This window comes from Chiloscyllium plagiosum, chromosome 12 (genome assembly GCF_004010195.1).
Source record: "Chiloscyllium plagiosum isolate BGI_BamShark_2017 chromosome 12, ASM401019v2, whole genome shotgun sequence".
In the NCBI taxonomy this organism is placed as follows: domain Eukaryota; kingdom Metazoa; phylum Chordata; class Chondrichthyes; order Orectolobiformes; family Hemiscylliidae; genus Chiloscyllium; species Chiloscyllium plagiosum.
The window spans coordinates 39365091-39384381 of record NC_057721.1 but is presented as its reverse complement, the minus strand read 5'-3'; the positions used below and the strand labels follow the sequence as shown (position 1 = coordinate 39384381).

Sequence of the window (19291 nt, the reverse complement as noted above, 5' to 3'; positions counted from 1 at the left end):
TTTAAAATAGTGATGGAAAAGGATAGACCAGATCTAAAAGTTGAAGTTCTAAATTGGAGAAAGGCCAATTTTGACAGTATTAGGCAAGAACTTTCGAAAGCTGGTTGGAGGCAGATGTTCGCAGGTAAAGGAATGGCTGGAAAATGGGAAGCCTTCAGAAATGAGATAACGAGAATCCAGAGAAAGTGCATTCCTGTCAGGGTGAAAGGGAATGCTGGATGACTAAAGAAATTGAGGGCTTGGTTAAGAAAAAGAAGGAAGCATATGTCAGGTATAGACAGGATAGATCTAGTGAATCCTTAGAAGAGTATAAAGAAAGTAGGAGTATACTTAAGAGGGAAATCAGGAGGGCAAAATGGGTACATGAGATAGCTTTGGCAAATAGAATTAAGGAGAATCCAAAGGGTTTTTACAAATATATTAAGGATAAAAGGGTAACTAGGGAGAGAATAGGGCCCCTCAAAGATCAGCAAGGTGACCATTGTGTGGAGCGACAGAAAATGGGGGAGATACTAAATGAATATTTTGCATCAGTATTTACTGTGAAAAATATAGACTGTAGGGAAATAGGTGGTGACATCTTGCAAAATGCCCAAATTACAGAGGAGGAAGTGCTGGATATCTTGAAACGGTTAAAGGTGGATAAATCCCCAGGACCTGATCAGGTGTACCCGAGAACTCCTTGGGAAGCTAGAGAAGTGATTGCTGGGCCTCTTGCTGAGATACTTGAATCATCAATAGTCACAGATGAGGTGCCGGAAGACTGGAGGTTGGCAAACGAAGTGCCCTGCTTAAGAGGGGCGGTAAAGACAAGCCAGGGAACTATAGACCGGTGAGCCTGACCTCAGTGGTGGGCAAATTGTTGGAGGGAATCCTGAGGGACAGGATGTACATGTATTTGGAATGGCAAGGACTGATTTGGGACAGTCAACATGGCTTTGTGCATGGGAAATCATGTCTCACAAACTTGATTGAGTTTTTTTGAAGAAGTGACAAAGATGATTGATGAGGGCAGAGCAGGTGGTGTGATCTATATGGACTTCAGTAAGGCGTTCGACAAGGTTCCCCATGGGAGACTGATTAGCAAGGTTAGATCTCATGGAATACAGGGAGAATTTGGATACAGAACTGGCTCAAAGGTAGAAGACAGAGGGTGGTGGTGGAGGGTTGTTTTTCAGACTGGAGACCTGTGACCAGTGGAGTGCCACAAGGATCAGTGCTGGGTCCTCTATTTTTTGTCATTTACATAAATGATTTGGATGCGAGCATAAGAGGTAGAGTTAGTAAATTTGCAGATGACACCAAAATTGGAGGTATAGTGGACAGCGAAGAGGGTTACCTCAGATTACAACAGGATCTGGACCAGATGGGCCAATAGGCTGAGAAGTGGCAGATGGAGTTTAATTCAGATAAATGCGAGGTGCTGCATTTTGGGAAAGCAAATCTTAGCAGGACTTATACATTTAATGGTAAGGTCCTCGGGAGTGTTGCTGAACAAAGAGAGACCATGGAGTGCAGGTTCATAGCTCCTTGAAAATGGAGTCGCAGGTAGATAGGAAAGTGAAGGTGGTGTTTGGTATGCGTTCCTTTATTGGCCAAAGTATGGAGTACAGGAGTTGGGAGGTCATGTTGCGGCTCTATAGGACATTGGTTAGGCCACTGTTGGAATATTGCGTGCAATTTTGGTCTCCTTCCTATCGAAAAGGGTTCAGAAAAGATTTACAAGAATGTTGCCAGGGTTGGAGGATCTGAGCTACAGGGAGAGGCTGAACAGGCTGGGGCTGTTTTCCCTGTAGTGTCAGAGGCTGAGGGGTGACCTTATAGAGGTTTACAAAATTATGAGGGGCATAGATAGAATAAATAGACAAAGTCTTTTCCCTGGGGTCAGGGAGTCCAGAACTTGAGGGCATAGGTTTAGGGTGAGATATAAAAGAGACCTAAGGGGCAACCTTTTCACGCAGAGGGTGGTACGTGTATGGAATGAGCTGTTAGAGGAAGTGGAGGAGGCTGGTACAATTGCAACATTTAAGAGGCATTTGGATGAGTATATGAATAGGAAGGGTTTGGAGGGATATGGGCCGGGTGCTGGCAGGTGGGACGAGATTGGGTTGGGATATCTGTTTGGCGTGGACGGGTTGGACCGAAGGGTCTGTTTCCATGCTATACATCTTTATGACTCTATGATGGAAAATTCTGAGATTACACAAATGTCAATGAACGTTTTCTGGACTGCAAGGGTTCTTGTCTATTAACAAAGTAGCATTTATTTTGGTGGTGGTGGCAGCAGTTGGTGGTGGAGTTTCAAGAGATGTTAAGATTGAAGTTGAAGTTCTCATCAATTTAATAATCATTGTTACTTTGGAGACTCAACACAAAATCGCTGACAGGAACTTGTGGATTCTTGTATTCAATTGTGCACGTGGACCCCAGCAGTTGGTGAGTTTCAGAGAAGTAATAATGGTGAACAAATAGCTTGGAGCTGCACGCATCCAACATGTAGGGAGCATTTCATTCCATTCCAGACTTTTAATACCATTGATTGTCAAGTTGGGGAGCGAATTGTTAGATTTTTCTGGTCAGATATAGTCATGGCTTAGCACTTGCATAGCATCAATATTACTTACCAGCCCAATATTGGATGATATCCAGGTCTTGCTGCATTTGGACATGGATTGTACCATTATCCAAGAAGTCTCAATGGGAATGAAAATTGTTCGATTATCAGTGAATATCCCCACTTGTGACCTTATGATGATTGGAAGGTCAGTAGCAAAGCAGCTCAAGACTATTGGGTCATCATGGCTATCATTAATAGCACAAAATCAGGATGTCTTACTTAAAAATCACGTGCATGAGCTCAATGATCAGCTAGACTTGTTTATGTCTCTCAGAAAATGCACTGGAACATTTTCAATGATGGAACGGTTATATAAAATAAGACTTTATTTTGTAGATAATAAACTTAAAAACTTGTTTGCTTCAAGCATGACAACCTCAAATGCAAAAATGCACCTTATACAATGGAGCATCTTATTTTTACACAAAGTGAAAATAATAGGGCTTCCCAATACCTTACAGGGTAAAGCAAGCATGGAATTTAACAGGAACGTTGCACTTTTAATTTCTGTAGAGTCAATCAAATGCAGCTAGCTATTATTGGATCAGTTATAACTCTTTTCAATACTTGCATATTTTCAATTAACTTTCCCCAAAATTGGCATCACTGCATCATTCATCGTTTAAATGATGGGACGACACCTGCAATACTCCCTCGAAAAGCAAGGTGCAAATCTTGAATTTAAAGTCAAAAATAACTTTATATCCCTGTCAGCCAAGCAACAGTATAATGATCAAATTGAAATTGAATTTTATATTTCACAAATTTTAGACATAACAAGAAAAATATTTCTAAAATCTCATTATATTGTTAACAGCCGCTTGTTCACTTGTCACTTGGAGTAAGTACTTCCTTTCCTTTTCGTATTGTACTTAGCAAAACTCAAATAGCAAATACCATTTTAAGTTCTCGTGCCAAAGTCACTTTTCTCGTTTAACACACAAGGCATAAATTGAGCAAGCCTCTTCAATTTTTCTCCACATGTAAGCATTACAGAAATGTTTGCTGGAAATACAAATCAGAAAATGGAAGCTTGGATTATTTGTTTTTAGTAACTTGAAGGAAAATAGAATTATCTGTTGTTCTTTTGCAGGAACTGGATTTGATACTTGAGACATACCAACGTCAAGAATCTTGTGTAAAATAATTAATTGTCTAGCAACATAACTTGGATTGGTTTAAGTAAAGTTTATCGCAAATTTGAGAAACTGATGGAACAAAGGATGTCAAAAAAGCTATCACCATTTAAATCCTCATTCCTCTTTCTCGTAACTGGAAAAAAGTACCACTCAAAGATGTAGATAGAAGAATAAAAGAATGGAAGAACAAAAGAATGGAAGAACAAAAGAAAAACTTTGAATTCAAGTCAAGATACATCCAAATCCATCCATTTAATTGAGAATCATCACATTGTACAGGAAAAAATATCAAAAACCAGAACAAACTGGAAAAGTCAAATCATATCACCTTTTTAAGCTTGAACTTGGATCCACAGATTGAGCCTTTTTGGTTAATATTTTATACACATGATAATTATAAAAAAGACTTTGTCTCATCTGTTCTGTCTGTGAATGTTTGCATTTACATTTTAAAGGTATATAGTTCATTGAGTAATAAGTACGTTGCTTTGCCATATATTGGCAGATAAATGTTTTATAATAACTGTTTTTTCTCTTGTTCATTGATGAAATGTGGCATGAATTTCTTCCACCTTAGGTAGAAGTCAAGAGTCAGGCACTAACCAACTTAGAGATTAAATTCACCATATTCCATACTTGTGATGGCTTGTGGAACAGGAGGGTTCAAGCTAATTTCCAACAGAGTCATGACACTTGTGTCATCAAGTACGTCAAGTTGATCAAAACAAAAACAGTTCAAGTATCAAATGACTGTCAGAGTGGAATGTTAGATTCTGAACCTAAATTTATCCTGCAATGAAGTGGCAAATGTCAGCCAAGTGTTTTCTTCACAATGGGATAAAATCATGTTGTCACTATTACTGAGTTCCTTATATTAAAGTCATGACAAGCAGGATCGTGGGATTTCTCTTTAAACAGGTTGGTGCTCACATCAAAAATGCTCAAGAAAGAGTGAGGAAGAAATGGGAATAAACCGAAATTAAGCTGATGAATACAATTTGCATACACAACCACTTTGCTCTGTTTCTCATTGGCAGAATTCTGCCAAGCAAAAGCAAAAGGGAACAATGGTAAGAAATTAACACAAACTGTTCCGAAAGCTGAGTTAGTTCTGGTGTACATAAAGGTTGGAGTTCAAAGTTTGGGTGAAGATTTGTAGCTCGGGTGCTCGTTGTTGTGGTTCTGTTCGCTGAGCTGGAAATTTTTGTTGCAAACGTTTCGTCCCCTGTCTAGGTGACATCCTCAGTGCTTGGGAGCCTCCTGTGAAGCGCTTCTGTGGTGTTTCCTCCGGCATTTATAGTGGCCTGTCCCTGCCGCTTCCAGTTGTCAGTTTCAGCTGTCCGCTGTAGTGGCCGGTATATTGGGCATGGGATTTTGTACACTACATTAGTTTTGCTCATGCTGGGTATCAGGTCCTTCATTCTGGTGAACGTAGGACATGAACATCAACTAGCCACGAAACGCAATGACCAGCTATCCTTCGTAGCCACACATGCAGATGACAAGCAACATGAATTCGACTGGGACAACACTACCATTATAGGGCAAGCCAAACAAAGAACAGCCAGGGAATTCCTAGAAGCATGGCACTCATCCACAAACTCCATCAACAAACACATCGACCTGGACCCAATATACCGGCCACTACAGCGGACAGTTGAAACTGACAACCGGAAGCAGCAGGGACAGACCACTATAAGTGCCGGAGGAAACACCACAGAAGCGCGTCACAGGAGGCTCCCAAGCACTGAGGATGTCACCTAGACAGGGGACGAAACGTTTGCAACAAAAACTTCCAGCTCGGCGAACAGAACCACAACAAAGGTTGGAGTCTCAAACTTGGAGTGATTTCAACTTTGGTTGCACCACCAGAAAAGAAACTGATCAATAACTTCAGGAGGCAATGAATTTATGTTTCAATGAATATCCATACTCATGGATTAATGGAACAATTAGTTAGATGATATTAGTATGCATCAGAAATGTGAAGAAATTTGTTTCAACAATCACAGAAATAAAATGTTGTATTTGAATAGTGAACATATGACCCAATTTTAATGCCCTGAATTAAAATTTGCAGTGCTCCTTAAATGGGTTTACAAAAGAATATTTCCAGAAGTTCAAAACTCCAAACATCTGATCTCGGTATATGCCCAGGATAAGAAAAATTGATCCAAGGTTAAACGTTGTTCTGCATGGAATTTCAAAAATTAGATTGTGCCCGTTTATCATTTACAAATCCATTTTCCCGCAGATACAACGTGAAATTAAATGACTTTTTTTTTATATAAGCAAGCGCAAAGAAAGAAATTAGGGCAATGAAAGATGAAGACTTACCTGTTGATATTGAGAGCTTGGTGAATGGGGATACAAAGGAGCATCTTCTGGTGGGGAAGAATCATGATCATCTGGTGCATCTTGATCATCTGGCTCCTAAAATGTCAACATATTGACTAAGCAACGAAGAACATGCAGAGGAAAGTGTCATATTTTACACAGTAAGTTGGATAATAAACAAGAGGGGGGAGTTTTGGCATATATTTTGAGACAGTAGAAAGGGGGTGGGGGACCTAATGGTGGAAGTCTGAATAGTTAAGGTGAAGCTGTACCATCTATCTTTTTTTAATTTGCAGAAATGAACACAAACATGGACAAATTTAAATGTTCAAAGCTGAAATTTCTCAATTCCTTACCTCTTCTGGACATAGCTCACATGCTTTTGCAAGAGTCATCCTGGCACTGTGTGACCTCTCCAAGAAGTAACCATTTGATGTTTCGTTGCTTTGTACAGGGGGTGACCAGTTGTTATAGGTATACTGTGGATTTCCAGGATACGGCCGACGTTCCAGCTCTTCTCCAAGCCACTCAACTGCCCAGGTCCATTTCCTTTTCAGATCCCCATTACTCTGCATGATCATTAAAATAAAATGTACAATTAAAACTTAGTCAGATTTCCTAAACAGTGACTGCAGTTAAAACATGTTCCATTCGTTGCAAAACACATGGGTTCCAAGTTTATGACATGATCTTTATAAATACATGCCTTTTTGATTAGATTCGGTAAGGAAATACAAGTGAGCCCTCCATGATGACATGGGCCATTTAATTGAAGTTTGGTCCCTTGTCCACACAATTGTCAAATATTTCTTGACTAAGTGGTGTAACTGGTTACAGTCAGGAAGGGAGGGAAAGTATGTCAACACAACATGTACATTCTCCATTTCATGTCATATATGAGCTTACCAATCAGGAGCAGGGATCATCTTTTGGATCCTCTGCCATTAGATAAAATCACGGTTGATCAGATTATAGCGTCCACTCTTCTTTCCTGCCTAATCCCAATAACTTGAAGTCCTTTGTTATTCAAGGATTTAATTTTGCCTGTTGAGTGACCCTGCCTCCATTACTCTGAGAAAAAGTAATTCCCCTACAGACAGTGCTCAGAAAATATCTACTTTTATCTCAGTCTGAAATGAGAAGTTCTTCATTGCTCATCCTATCCCCTTTTCTATTCCTTCCCACAAGGCAAAACATGCTTTCAGCATCCACCCAGGCAAATATTCTCAGGGCTTATATGTTACAATATGATCACCTTTCATCTAAACTTAAATTAATACAGGCTCTACTTTCCTTCTCCATTTTCATGATAACCCCTTCATCCCAGGAACTTGCTTTAAACTACTTCTAATGCAGTTATGTCATTGCTTAAATAAGGAGATCAAAACTATGTATAGTATCCCACTAAAACAAAAAGAACTGCAGATGTGGGAAATCTGAAAAACTGCAGGAGAAACTCAGGTTTGACAGCATCTACAAGAGAAAACAGCGGTAATGTTTTGGATCCTGTGACCCTTCTTCAGAACATCCTTGGTGATCAGAACTTGGGGCATAGTCTGTTTCTTTCTCGATCTCTGCTTGTTAACTGAGATAGCCAAAATAAAACAGATCTGTTTCACGGTACTTTTTATTTTTATTAACTACTCATCTCTAATTTAATGCTTAAAATAATGGTAAATTCCGCGCTTAAATTCACATTTATTGTTGTGCCAAATCTTCTCCTCCTTAAACTGTTGACCAGCCCTACAGTGAAAGAAAATTTGAAATTTGGCCCTCACACATGAACACGTTGGACAAGCCTGTTTTCACTCCATCTGGCTATTTTTTTGGCCTCTCATGCAGCCTACCATATCTCTTTGCACACTTGCATCCTTTTCACAATTTACTCTTCTATCTCTTGCCTCAATAAATTTAACATACACAGCTGGTCCCTTGATCTAACTGACTGATATAGATAATAAATAATTAAATCACACTGACCCCAGTGTCTCTACTCATGCTGCAAATCCAAAATTGACCCATTTATGTATATTGTTTCCTATTGCTCATCAATCCTCTGTGAGAACATATACACTGTGCTCTATGCCACACATTTTTGGTTTGTGCAGCAACCACTTCTATGACACCTTATCCAAATACATCATATGTACTTATTTTCCTTCAACCATATTGTTATTTTCTCAAGCAACTCTAATAAATTAAATAAACTTTATTTTTCTTCCAGAAAACACATTGATTGTCAGATTGCAGTGAGATTTTCTAAGTGCTCTGCTCTAACTTCCTGAATAACTGATTCTAGCATTTTCTTATGGTAAATGTTAGGCTAACTGACCTCTAGTTTTCTGCTTTGTCTCCCTCTTTTCTTAAATAGAAATCATTCAATATATTCCAAACGGATGTGAATCTCGGGCATTTTAGAAAATTAAAATCAATACACTGAGCTTCTCTTCTTAACGACCCTAGGACGAGGCCCAGCAGGATAAAGGAGACTTGTCAGCCTTCAGCTCTATTATTTTTCACAGTGCCTTTTCCCTGGTGATCATTATTTTAAGTAACCCCCCCCCCCGCCACGTTCACTTGTTGACAAGTCATTTTTTACATGTCAAGTTGTGTCATCTACAGTGAACAGGGATACAAAATGTGCGCTAATAGATCAAGTATCCGTTTGCATGGTATTCAGGAAAACAGTGCAGTAAAATCTAGCTTTAAATAATTGGTCTGATCTGCAACTAGTCTACAAAAGGTGATGACTGGCTTTAGATTTCTTACATGGTTGAAGCAGGATATGGAGTCATACTAACACAATCCAACTTTCTTTTCACGTGTCGGCAAACTTCTCTTTGCAATATTCAAAGACATTGTTATCAGCTGTTCCTCACTTGAAGAATGACATCTACTCAGGTACAACATTCTGCTGCCGTTATCATGAAACTAAGCTGCCAATTTTCTTAATAGAAATATTTTTAAGAAAGACCATTTTAAATCTTTTACAAAACATCTATATACAAAAAGAGGAACAACACCAAAAACAGAAAAGTACAGGCTGTACAACAAAGTTGTAACTCAGTACTATTATTAATGAAGACCTACTATTCTACCAGAACAAACGTATCTACTTAAACTAAACTACAAACAAATTAAATAAATATCAACTTAAACTAAATTCAAGTAACTTAAATTAAATCTCACTACTTGATTCTTTTTCACTCAGCAAACCCCCACCGAGGCTCCCATCCTTAGGAGCACCAGCTATAATACCCATATTCTTTTTACCCCCAGGCTCCACAGGCACCCATACGGATTCCCACGGCTATTCCATTGCCCTAATTAATATTGCTGATAAGTCTACATCAATATAATTTTAAAAGGGCTGCCACATCTTGTAAAACTGCTCTGTTTTGTGGTGCACCATATTTGAGAGGTAGTCTTAGGGGAGATGCTCCACTAACATCCAAGCCACCACATAAGACCTAGTGGATTTTCCCGATGCCCAATTCATTAAAATGTTCTCCCTCGCATAACGGATAAGAATGCTATACAATTTCTTCCCATTGCCCCAGAGGGGGCAAATTTGGCAACCCAAGATGATATAACAGATGCACATTAATCTTAATCCCCAGGATGTCCTTTAGCTCCATTATAGCACTCCAGTATCTCTCATGATCTTACAACATGATCAGTAGCAGTGACTCAAAGTGCCTACATTAATTTTACATTTGGGATACCGTGATGACACTCCTCTCTTGAGCTAAGCTCGCCTTTCTGGTGCCATATGAGCCCTGTGGAATATCTTTAATTGCATGGCCTGTGCTGTTACACACTAAAATTTTCCTTACATTTCCCCATATATCTTCCCATACCTCCGATGAAATATCCTCTCCGAGCTCTTGATTCCACGTCCTACAAAGTCCTTCCAGTCCCCCAAGGCACAAACTTTCTGTAAATGATAAGTACTGACTGAAAGAGCACCCATACACCGGAGTACTCTTTTCTCCATGTGACTTGTAACACTGAGCCAGGAGCATAGTCTTCCTTTGTATATAATCCCTTATCTGAAAAGTACCGGAAAAGGTTCCTGTTTGGAAAATCCATATTTCTGACTTAACTGACTAAATGACATCAGGACCTCCCCCTCGAACAAATCTCCCAGGCATGAGATTCTCTTATTCTCCCATAGCTTAAAGCCAGAGTCCATTGCCCCAGGTTTAAATCCTTGTGTTCCCACCAATGGGGTAAACGGTGAGGTCTTTGACCAATTGCCCTTGTCTTGCCTCATTATCCTCCAGGTTTTCACTGTGTTTAAAGTGATTGGATTCTTACACTGCTCGGTCACAGATTTCATCTTATCCATAAGTAATAAGTTAACTAGAGGGCATCTCGACTGCGAGGCTTCAATATCAAGCCACGTTGACTCCGAACTCCCCGTCCCAGTCGACAACATAAGCTAACAGGGCGCTTATTTGATATTTCTTCAAATCCAGAAGATCCACCCCTCTCTCACCCTGCGAAAGTTGCAATTTAGCGAATTTAATTAGAGGGTACCTGTGGCACGACATGATGGACTCTAGCCAACCTCTGAGCCTCTGTAACACTTGGCTGGGTAGCACAACAGGAGCATTCTTATGGGGTACAACAGGCGAAGAACATTCATTTTAATCAGGATTATTTGGCCCAGCCATGATAATGGTAACCTCTCCCACCACTGCAAATCCTGTTTTGTCCTCTCCAATAGTTGCACAGTTAGCTTTATACACTTGGTGGAAGGAAGGGGTAATAAAAGTTCCCACAAGCCAATTCTTAACCTGTATACATTCAGGGCATGGGGCAAAGCTTCCCCAGATGTAGTGGAATACTAGGTGCAGGACCTGCTCTTAATATTTCCTTGTCAACCAAACTGACTCATCAATATTGACACTGCAACTCGAAATGCGATGCAGACTGAAGGATAAATATCACCACACCTGCAGGTCACGAGCATTTACATTTCAGGCCTCCTATTGAATCTGGAGGATGAGATACTGCCAATGACATTTCTCTAACACACTGTCTAAACTTTAGGGCAGTACTTGCATGTGATAACAACAACCACTCAATACAAGATGACACCTGTTGACATTCTTCAGGGGGGAGGTGATGGACTGTAGCATCAGCAGTGGACTATAAGACCTAGATAATGTTCTGGGGACTTGGGTTTGAATCCCACCATGGCACGTGGTGGAATCTGAATTCAATTTAAAAAAAAATCTGGGAGTCTAATAATGACCGTGAATCCACTGTTGATTGTTGGAAAATCCCATCTTTAGGGAAGGAAACTGCTGCCCTTACCTGGTCTGGCCTACATTTGACTCCAGAGCCACAGCAATGTGGTTGACTCCTAACTTCCGTCTGAGCAATCAAGGATGAGCAACTAGCCAGTGAACAAATGACAAAAAGACAAAACCTGTACAGTGCAGAAGGGTGAGCTGATGCGGCTGATCTAGTATTTGAGAAAGGTTGCCGCCAAGGTACGGTAAGTGTCCCAAAATATTCCAAAACATTTTCATCAACATATATACAGATATATATTTGGGTGATGAGGCATGGGTTGTGAGATGAGTTTTGTTCGGCATTATTCGAGGACAGGCCGGATTTCTTGTAGTCATAATTGAAGCATTTAAGCATTGTTTGCAAATCCGGTGCAGCAGTGGAAACGGAACTGCTGTTATCCATAAATAGTTGTCATGTATTCGTAGTGTTCCGTTTAGTTCAGTTTTCACAGGAAGGTGACAACGGTTAAAGAATCTTCTGAGTAGATAGTATTGAATACTAACAGAAGGCGGCAGTTGATACTAGTCTGCTGTGCTGGACACCTGCACTCAAATCACTGAGTTTGGTCAGGACTGGTTTAATGAAAATTATTTTCGAATATGAGATCTCCTAGAGAAAAACTCAGCCTGGCAAATCAACTCAAGGTCAAAATACAAGGTGACAGGCTGATGGCCGAAGACTAATCCAGAAGATAAAGAATATACATAATGGAAAGAGAAAGTGAAAGCCTGAAAGATCCAATAAAATGTTGGTTATCATGACATGCAAAGATTATTGAAGCCACCAGAGACTTCATAAACCTAGGTCAAATGGATGAAATCCCCTTGATTTACTGGATAATGTTTTCCTTATTAATGGTACAATACACCAATACAGAGGCACAGACACATGCAGCGGCCGACAGCAAGACACCAGAATGGTGTGGTGCCTCCCAGAAGCCACGATCAGATATCGTGAAGAGGGAGCTGAATATTTTCAAAGTGGAGAGGGACCAGCAGGAGATCCTTAGTACATGTTGTAACTAACAACACAGGAAGAGAAAAGGACGAGACTGAGGAGAGAATATGGGAAGTTTGGCAGGAATTTAAAAATTAGGTCCTTGAGGGTCATAATAGCTGGATTACTCCCAGTGCCACAAGCTAGTGAGGGTATGAACAGGAGAATAGAACGGATAAATGCATGGCTGAGGAGCTGGTGCAGGGGAGAAGGATTCACATTTTTGGATCATTGGAATGCCTTTTGGGTAGAAGTGATCTGTATAAGGATGGAGAGCACCTGAATTGGAAGGGGCCTAATATACTGGCAGAGATATTTTACAGCTGCTTGGGTGGATTTAAACAGTAAGAGACTGAGAGGGGAAAACAGACCAGTCTGAGAATGGTACAGTTGGAAAAAGGACTAAGTCAGACAGTGTCAGGGCAGGCAGGAACAAAATAGAGGACAAGGTAGGACAGATACATTAAACTGCATTTATTTCAATACAGGAGGCCTAATGGATAAGCCAAATGAACTCAGGACATGGTTAGGAACAAGAGACTGGGATATCATAGCGATTACAGAGATGCGGCTCAGTGATGCACAGGACTAGCAGCTTCATGTCTCAGGGTATAGATGCTATAGGAAGGATCAATGGTGTTGGTGGTGGCAGAGGGGTGGAGAAATGGTGTTTTTGATTAGGGATAACATTACAATTGTATTTTGGGAGCATATTCCTGGGAATACGTCTGGCAAATTATTTGGGTGGAATTGAGATTGGGATTGTCTTATAGGCATCCCAAATAGCAGGAAATTAAGAAACAAGTTTGTAAGCAGATCTCAGTTATCCAAAAGAAGAATAGGACGGTTATGGTAGAGAATTTTAACTTTCCAAACATAGTCTGGGTCTTCCATCGTGTTAAGGGTTTAGATGGAGAGTAATTTGCTAAGTGCATACAAGAACATTGTCTACTTCAGTCTGTGGATATATCTACTAGAGAACGTGCAAAGCGTGACCTACTCTTGGGGGAAAAAGACAGGGCAGATGACTGAGGTGAGTGAGGGAGCACTTTGGAACCAGTGACTATAATTCTATTAGCTTTAAAAGTGTGATGGAAAAAGATAGACCAGATCTAAAAGTTAAAGTTTAAATTGAAGGAAGGTCAATTGTGACAGTATTCGAAAGAACTTTCAAAAGTTGACTGGGGGCGAATGTTTGCAGGTAAGGGAATGTCTGGAAAATGGGAGGCCTTCAAAAATGAGATAACAAGAATCCAGAGACAGTATGGTCCTGTAAGGGTGAATGGCAAGGCTGATAGGCATAGGGAATGCTGGATAACTAGAGAAATTAAGGTTTTGGTCAAGAATAGAAAGAAAGCACTGTATATAGTCATGTATAGGTCAAGTTTTGAAGACTGTTTTAAAGCCAAAATTAGGGGGTCAACTGATACATGAGGTACTGAAATTCATGCTGTAATTTGAAATACTATATTATTAGCAGAAGTCTATTTGATCACACAACTAATCCCAGGTAAAGAAGAATACTAAATAGTTACTGAACCCTAATCTTCTACTGTCCATCTTCCTGCCAGATTTGAGTCAGGAACACAAACTTTCCTCAATTTGTTACAGTCTCTGATAAAGTACATGGACTTCCAATCTGTGACGGTTAGGTGGGCAGGTTCACTGCCGCCGCAGCTCTGATTGGCTTGCGGTCTGCCCATCAAGCAGGTGGGCATTCTGATTGGCGGGCAGTGATGTCATTGGAGACAGGTGACCGGCACGACCTCCTCACCGTGCGTCTGCATGGGGCCATGTTGATGGAAGGCGCTGGAGGCTTGTAGTCTTGGCCGAATTTTTTTTGGGGGGTGGGGGAGTAGCCACAGTGGGAGTAGGGGTAAGGCCCTGTTACACAGTGGCTCACTCAACAAACTGTGCTGAAACTAAAGTAATGGAACTTACACTGCACACCACACTATTATTCTAAAGAGAGCACTAATTGTAGATTAACTTAGAATACAAATTAAATAAATATTTTGACAAATACAAAATTGGACTTTAAAAGAGGAACAATGTATCCCTTAAAATCCTCTACATGAATGTTATTCTTCATATTGTTTTAGAACTGAAGCAGTATAACGAAATGTTAAAGAATTAAAGATATACCAGTATGTAGTTAATATATCTCACTTTTATTCAGATGTAATGGCACGATTAAAATGATTTAACTTTTTAACAATATTAACTTTAGGATGTATAGTGAACAAAGTGCAATAAGTGCCGATTGACTTAGCACCGGTTTGAACGAATGAATGAACCAAAACGTGCTGTAATAAACCAAGTGGGGTAAGTAGAGTTACGAGTTAATGAACAGAGAAGCGATATACCAGTAGTAAACAAAGAACGATGAGTAGAGTTACCAGTATGAAAGAATGAATGCAATTTTGTTCAGGTGGGTTATTGGGAACATTGACTTTATTTTCTTCATTCGGAAATCTAGGAAATTTCAGCAAAATAAGTTAATGGGAAGATGCAGTTTCCCTTACAAAAGGTTTCTAATACGATATAATAGGATCGATTTACACTAGATATATGGAAAATACAAGATTTTTTGGACAAAATAAAGGGCTGACTTATACAGGAAATTGACCTCTACACGAGTATGCACAGTATATGTGAGGTAAAGACAACAGAAATCGAATGATTCCCCAGAAGGCAGTAAGAGGAAAATTAGGACAGCAAAAAAGGGACATGAGATAGCTTTGGTAAACAGGGTTAAGTGGAATCCAAAGGGATTCTACAAATACATTAAAGACAAAAAGGGTAACGAGAGAGAGAATAGGCCCTCTGAAAGATCAGCAAGGCAACCTATGTGTGGAACAGCAAGAGGTGAGGGGCAATCGCAAACTATTGTTTTACGCCAGTGTTTACTTTGGAGAAGGATATGGAAGTTAGAGAACATAAGGAAATAAATACTGACATTTTGAAAAATGTCCATACGTCAGAAGTGGTGGTGCTGGAAATGTATAAAGGTGGATAAATCCCCAGGACTTGATCAGGTGTACCCTCGAATGCTGTGGGAAGCTAAGGAAGTGATTGCTGGTCCTTTGCTGAGAGATGTGTATCATAGACAGCCACAGGCAAGGCACTGGAAGACTGGAGGTAGGAGAACATGGTGCCACGACTGAAGAAAGGTGGTAAGGAAAAGTGAGGCAACCATAGACCGGTCAACCTAATGTTGGTGGTGGGCAAGTTGTTGGAGGGAATCTTGAGGGACAGGATTTGGAAAGACAAGGATTGACTAGGGATAGTTAACATGGTTTTGCGCATGGGAAATTGTGTCTCATGAACTTGATTTGAGTTTTTTGAAGAAATAACACAGTGGTTAGCACTGCTGCCTCACAGCGCCAGAGACCCGGGTTCAATTCCCGACTCAGGCGACTGACTGTGTGGAGTTTGCACATTCTCCCCGTGTCTGCGTGGGTTTCCTCCGGGAGCTCCAGTTTCCTCCCACAGTCCAAAAAGATGTGCGGGTCAGGTGAATTGGCCATGCTAAATTGCCCATAGTGTTAGGTTAAAGGGGTAAATGTATGGGTGGGTTGCGCTTCGGCGGGTCGGTGTGGACTTGTTGGGCCGAAGGGCCTGTTTCCACACTGTAAGTAATCTAATCTAATCTAACGAAGAGGATTGATGAGCGCAGAGCAGTGGGCGTGATCTCTCTGGACTTAAGTAAGGCGCTTGACAAGGTTACTCACAGTAGACTGATTAGCAAGGTTAGATTATATGGAATACAGGGAGAACTAGCAATTTGTATACAGAACTGGCTGGAAGGTAGAAGACAGAGGCTGGTGGTGGAGGGTTGTTTTTCAGACTGGTGGCCTGTGACCAGCAGTATGCCACGAAGTTCGCTGCTGGGCCCATTGCTGTGTGTTATTTATACAAATGATATGTACATGAACAAGGGGTCTAGTTAGTAAGCTTACAGATGACACCAACATTGGATGTATAGTGGACAGCGAAGATGGTTACCTCAGAGTACGATGGGATCTTGATCAGATGGTCTAGTGGGTCAAGGAATGGCAGACGAGACTTTAAATTTAGATAAATGTGAGGTGCTGCATTTTGGAAAGGCAAGTCAGGGCAGGACATATATACTTAATGGGAAGGTCCTGGGAAGTGTTGCTGAACAAAGAAACCGTGGAGTGCAGGTTCATAGCTCTATGGAAGTGGAGTCACAGGTAGATAGGGTAGTGAAGGTGGGATTTGGTTTGATTTGGTAGGGAGCATGTCTGTAAACTTGAAAGGGTTGAAGAAATATTTACAGGGATGTTGTCAGGGTTGAGCTATAGGGAGAGGCTGAATAGGCTGGGGCTATTTTCCTTGGAGTATCAGAGGTTGAGGGGTGACCCCATAGAGGCTGGTCCAGTCAGGAGGGGTATGAATAGGGCAAAAAGGAGTAAAGCTTTACACTCAAAGACAGCAGAGACCTCTTAACGAAAAAAGTGTTACAGTGAGAATAACTTATTTTTCTGCAAGTATCCTCAGACACTGGCATCTACTTTCCTTTGGTAAGGTAACAAATTAATTTAGGCAATCTTTTCCATTTTGAATCTCAGGCACAATAAGCATTAACATGAAAAACTTAAGTGCCCAAAAAGAAACTGATTCAGAGTGACAGAAATCCAGATGATATGACAATTCTAGATTTGTCAGAGATTAAATCTCTGTGGAAAATCCAATGAGTTAATACACTGATGAGTTACTACCATCTCATCATATAAACCACTCAATAAATAGGATTTGCCCTTTCATAAACAATACAGCAATTCATACATGAGACTGAACAGGTTGAAGGAGGCAACATGACAAAACGAGGCATGACTGAACTACAATTCTGACTCAAACTCCCCAAGAGGTTTCTGTGGTTACTCCTGGCTTCCCATTTTATTAAAAGAAAACGTTTACCTGAAGGATCTGGTAGGCTACAGGACATGAGCTGAAGAGGGCAACCATGCATTTAATACACTGGTATGCTCTCTTCTGATAGTGGTTTTTAGAACGCTGGATGGTGTCAAACAGTCCGTCTCTGTCATCAGGAATCCCTTTCAGTGCATTGTGAATCCTATAGGAAAAGATACATTTGCAAAATGTTGAGGCACTCAAAAACATATTTATATACTTCAATTTATGTCAGATCCTTCTCTTTAGCGAAACAGACAAGAACTTAATTTGTTTCAAGATCTGTGGTATTCACACTATATTAAAGCTAAAAGGTGTGATGGAGTACCTGAGTTAATTTCTCAAGGAGGTAGACTTCTATTAAATTCAAGAGAAAGTGAGGGCTGCAGATGCTGGAGATCAGAGCTGAAAATGTGTTGCTGGAAAAGCGCAGCAGGTCAGGCAGCATCCAAGGAACAGGAGAATCGACGTTTCGGGCATGATTCCTGAAGAAGGGCTCATGCCCGAAACGTCGATTCTCCTGTTCCTTGGATGTTGCCTGACCTGCTGCGCTTTTCCAGCAACACATTTTCAGTTCTATTAAATTCATGCATCCACAGACAGGCCAAGATCCAAACCATACTGCATAACCAATCATAATGCAAATGTCAACTACCTTATGACACAATACAAGTACTTAATTAAAATGCTGTATGCAATTCAACTACTGACAACAGTAATGACTGTAGTTGAATCTTACATGTGCAACTTGATAGGAAGAGTTTTCCCCATATCTCAGATCCTGTTCATTTATTATATATTTTCGCCCTCTTGTTCTTGGCTTATGTATCAAGGTTTCCTCACATCTACATTATCCACGCCTCCCAGAGATAAAATCCCTCTCAGTCTTGTCTCTAACGTACAATCTTAGATCCCTATCACTTTTTTCTGACCCATCTTCAACAGCAAGTATAGTGCCGAAACTGTATACAATTCAAATTTAGCTTCAGCAACAATCTCCACAACATTCAAACTCAGTTCAAGTTATTGTCATGTGCCCTTGAGATTGATTCAGAACAATGAGCCTTATGAATTGAGTGCTGACTTTTAGAAATGCACCATAATGTTGAGAAGCCACTGCGCACAACCATTTTTTTTGAAAACTACATCCCTAAAGTATTTAGGTAAACTTGAAACTGTCTTGTTTCCAAATAAGCAAAAATCTAAATCAAAAGGCTATACCTCATACCGTTATAGTTCAAATCTACATCAAATGCTATCTGCGGTTGACAGCTCAAAGTCAATCTATTCATAAGTATTAAATCAATAATTAAAAGAAAAGGCTTGGCACAGGGGGTTCATCAGTACACAGTGAAAATAATGCTTTCAAAATCACCAAATGAACACTGGGCATAATCATTTGATTCTCAAAATAGTAAGGTGCATTGCAGTCTTATGCTTCAGTACAGATTGACTCCTAGTGCTCTCTAAAGATCCATTTAGTAACAGAAGTCTAAAAGATCCCTGACCTGTGAACGATTACCTTAGCACAGCCTGCTTAACATTAAACATATGCTAATAATCACTATTCCTGGGCTAGGAAGGAGAAAACTAAAATGAACTAGAATTCAAATTTCCGATCATTCCTCCAATGATCCATGTGGCGCAACTGTATGAGCTTTATGCAAAGGCAAGATTAGAATTTGTCAAAGACGGTCCAGTTCCATGGTCATAAAGTTCAATAAAGGTTCGCATACAAAGAGTACATTTCTGTGTGGAAACAAAGGGGAGTGACGACTCGCATAACTATGCCCCAATCATCACCTAATGCCTTCATCAGAATAGGAAAATGGTGGCTGGAGAGGGATTGCCATGATGGGAGTAGAAGAGAAATAAAGTAGTCAAAAAGCTTGTAGAAAGCTGTTGTTCACTCAGCTGCAACTATTATCTTCGAGGAGAAAGTGAGGGCTGCAGATGC

At 40.3% G+C, this 19291-nt stretch overlaps 1 protein-coding gene across 1 annotated transcript in view; it reads right to left on the bottom strand.

Annotated features, from left to right (window-relative positions):
• The window catches only part of usp9 (ubiquitin specific peptidase 9), a 272043-nt gene that overhangs the window by 15943 nt on the left and 236809 nt on the right, over positions 1 to 19291 (bottom strand). Inside the window, exons 42-44 of the mRNA XM_043700850.1 lie at positions 17341 to 17553; positions 6450 to 6662; positions 6094 to 6189 (exon numbers count right to left, since the gene is read on the bottom strand). Of these exons, the coding sequence (XP_043556785.1) occupies positions 6094 to 6189; positions 6450 to 6662; positions 17341 to 17553 (522 nt within the window). The remainder of the gene's footprint in view (positions 1 to 6093; positions 6190 to 6449; positions 6663 to 17340; positions 17554 to 19291) is intronic.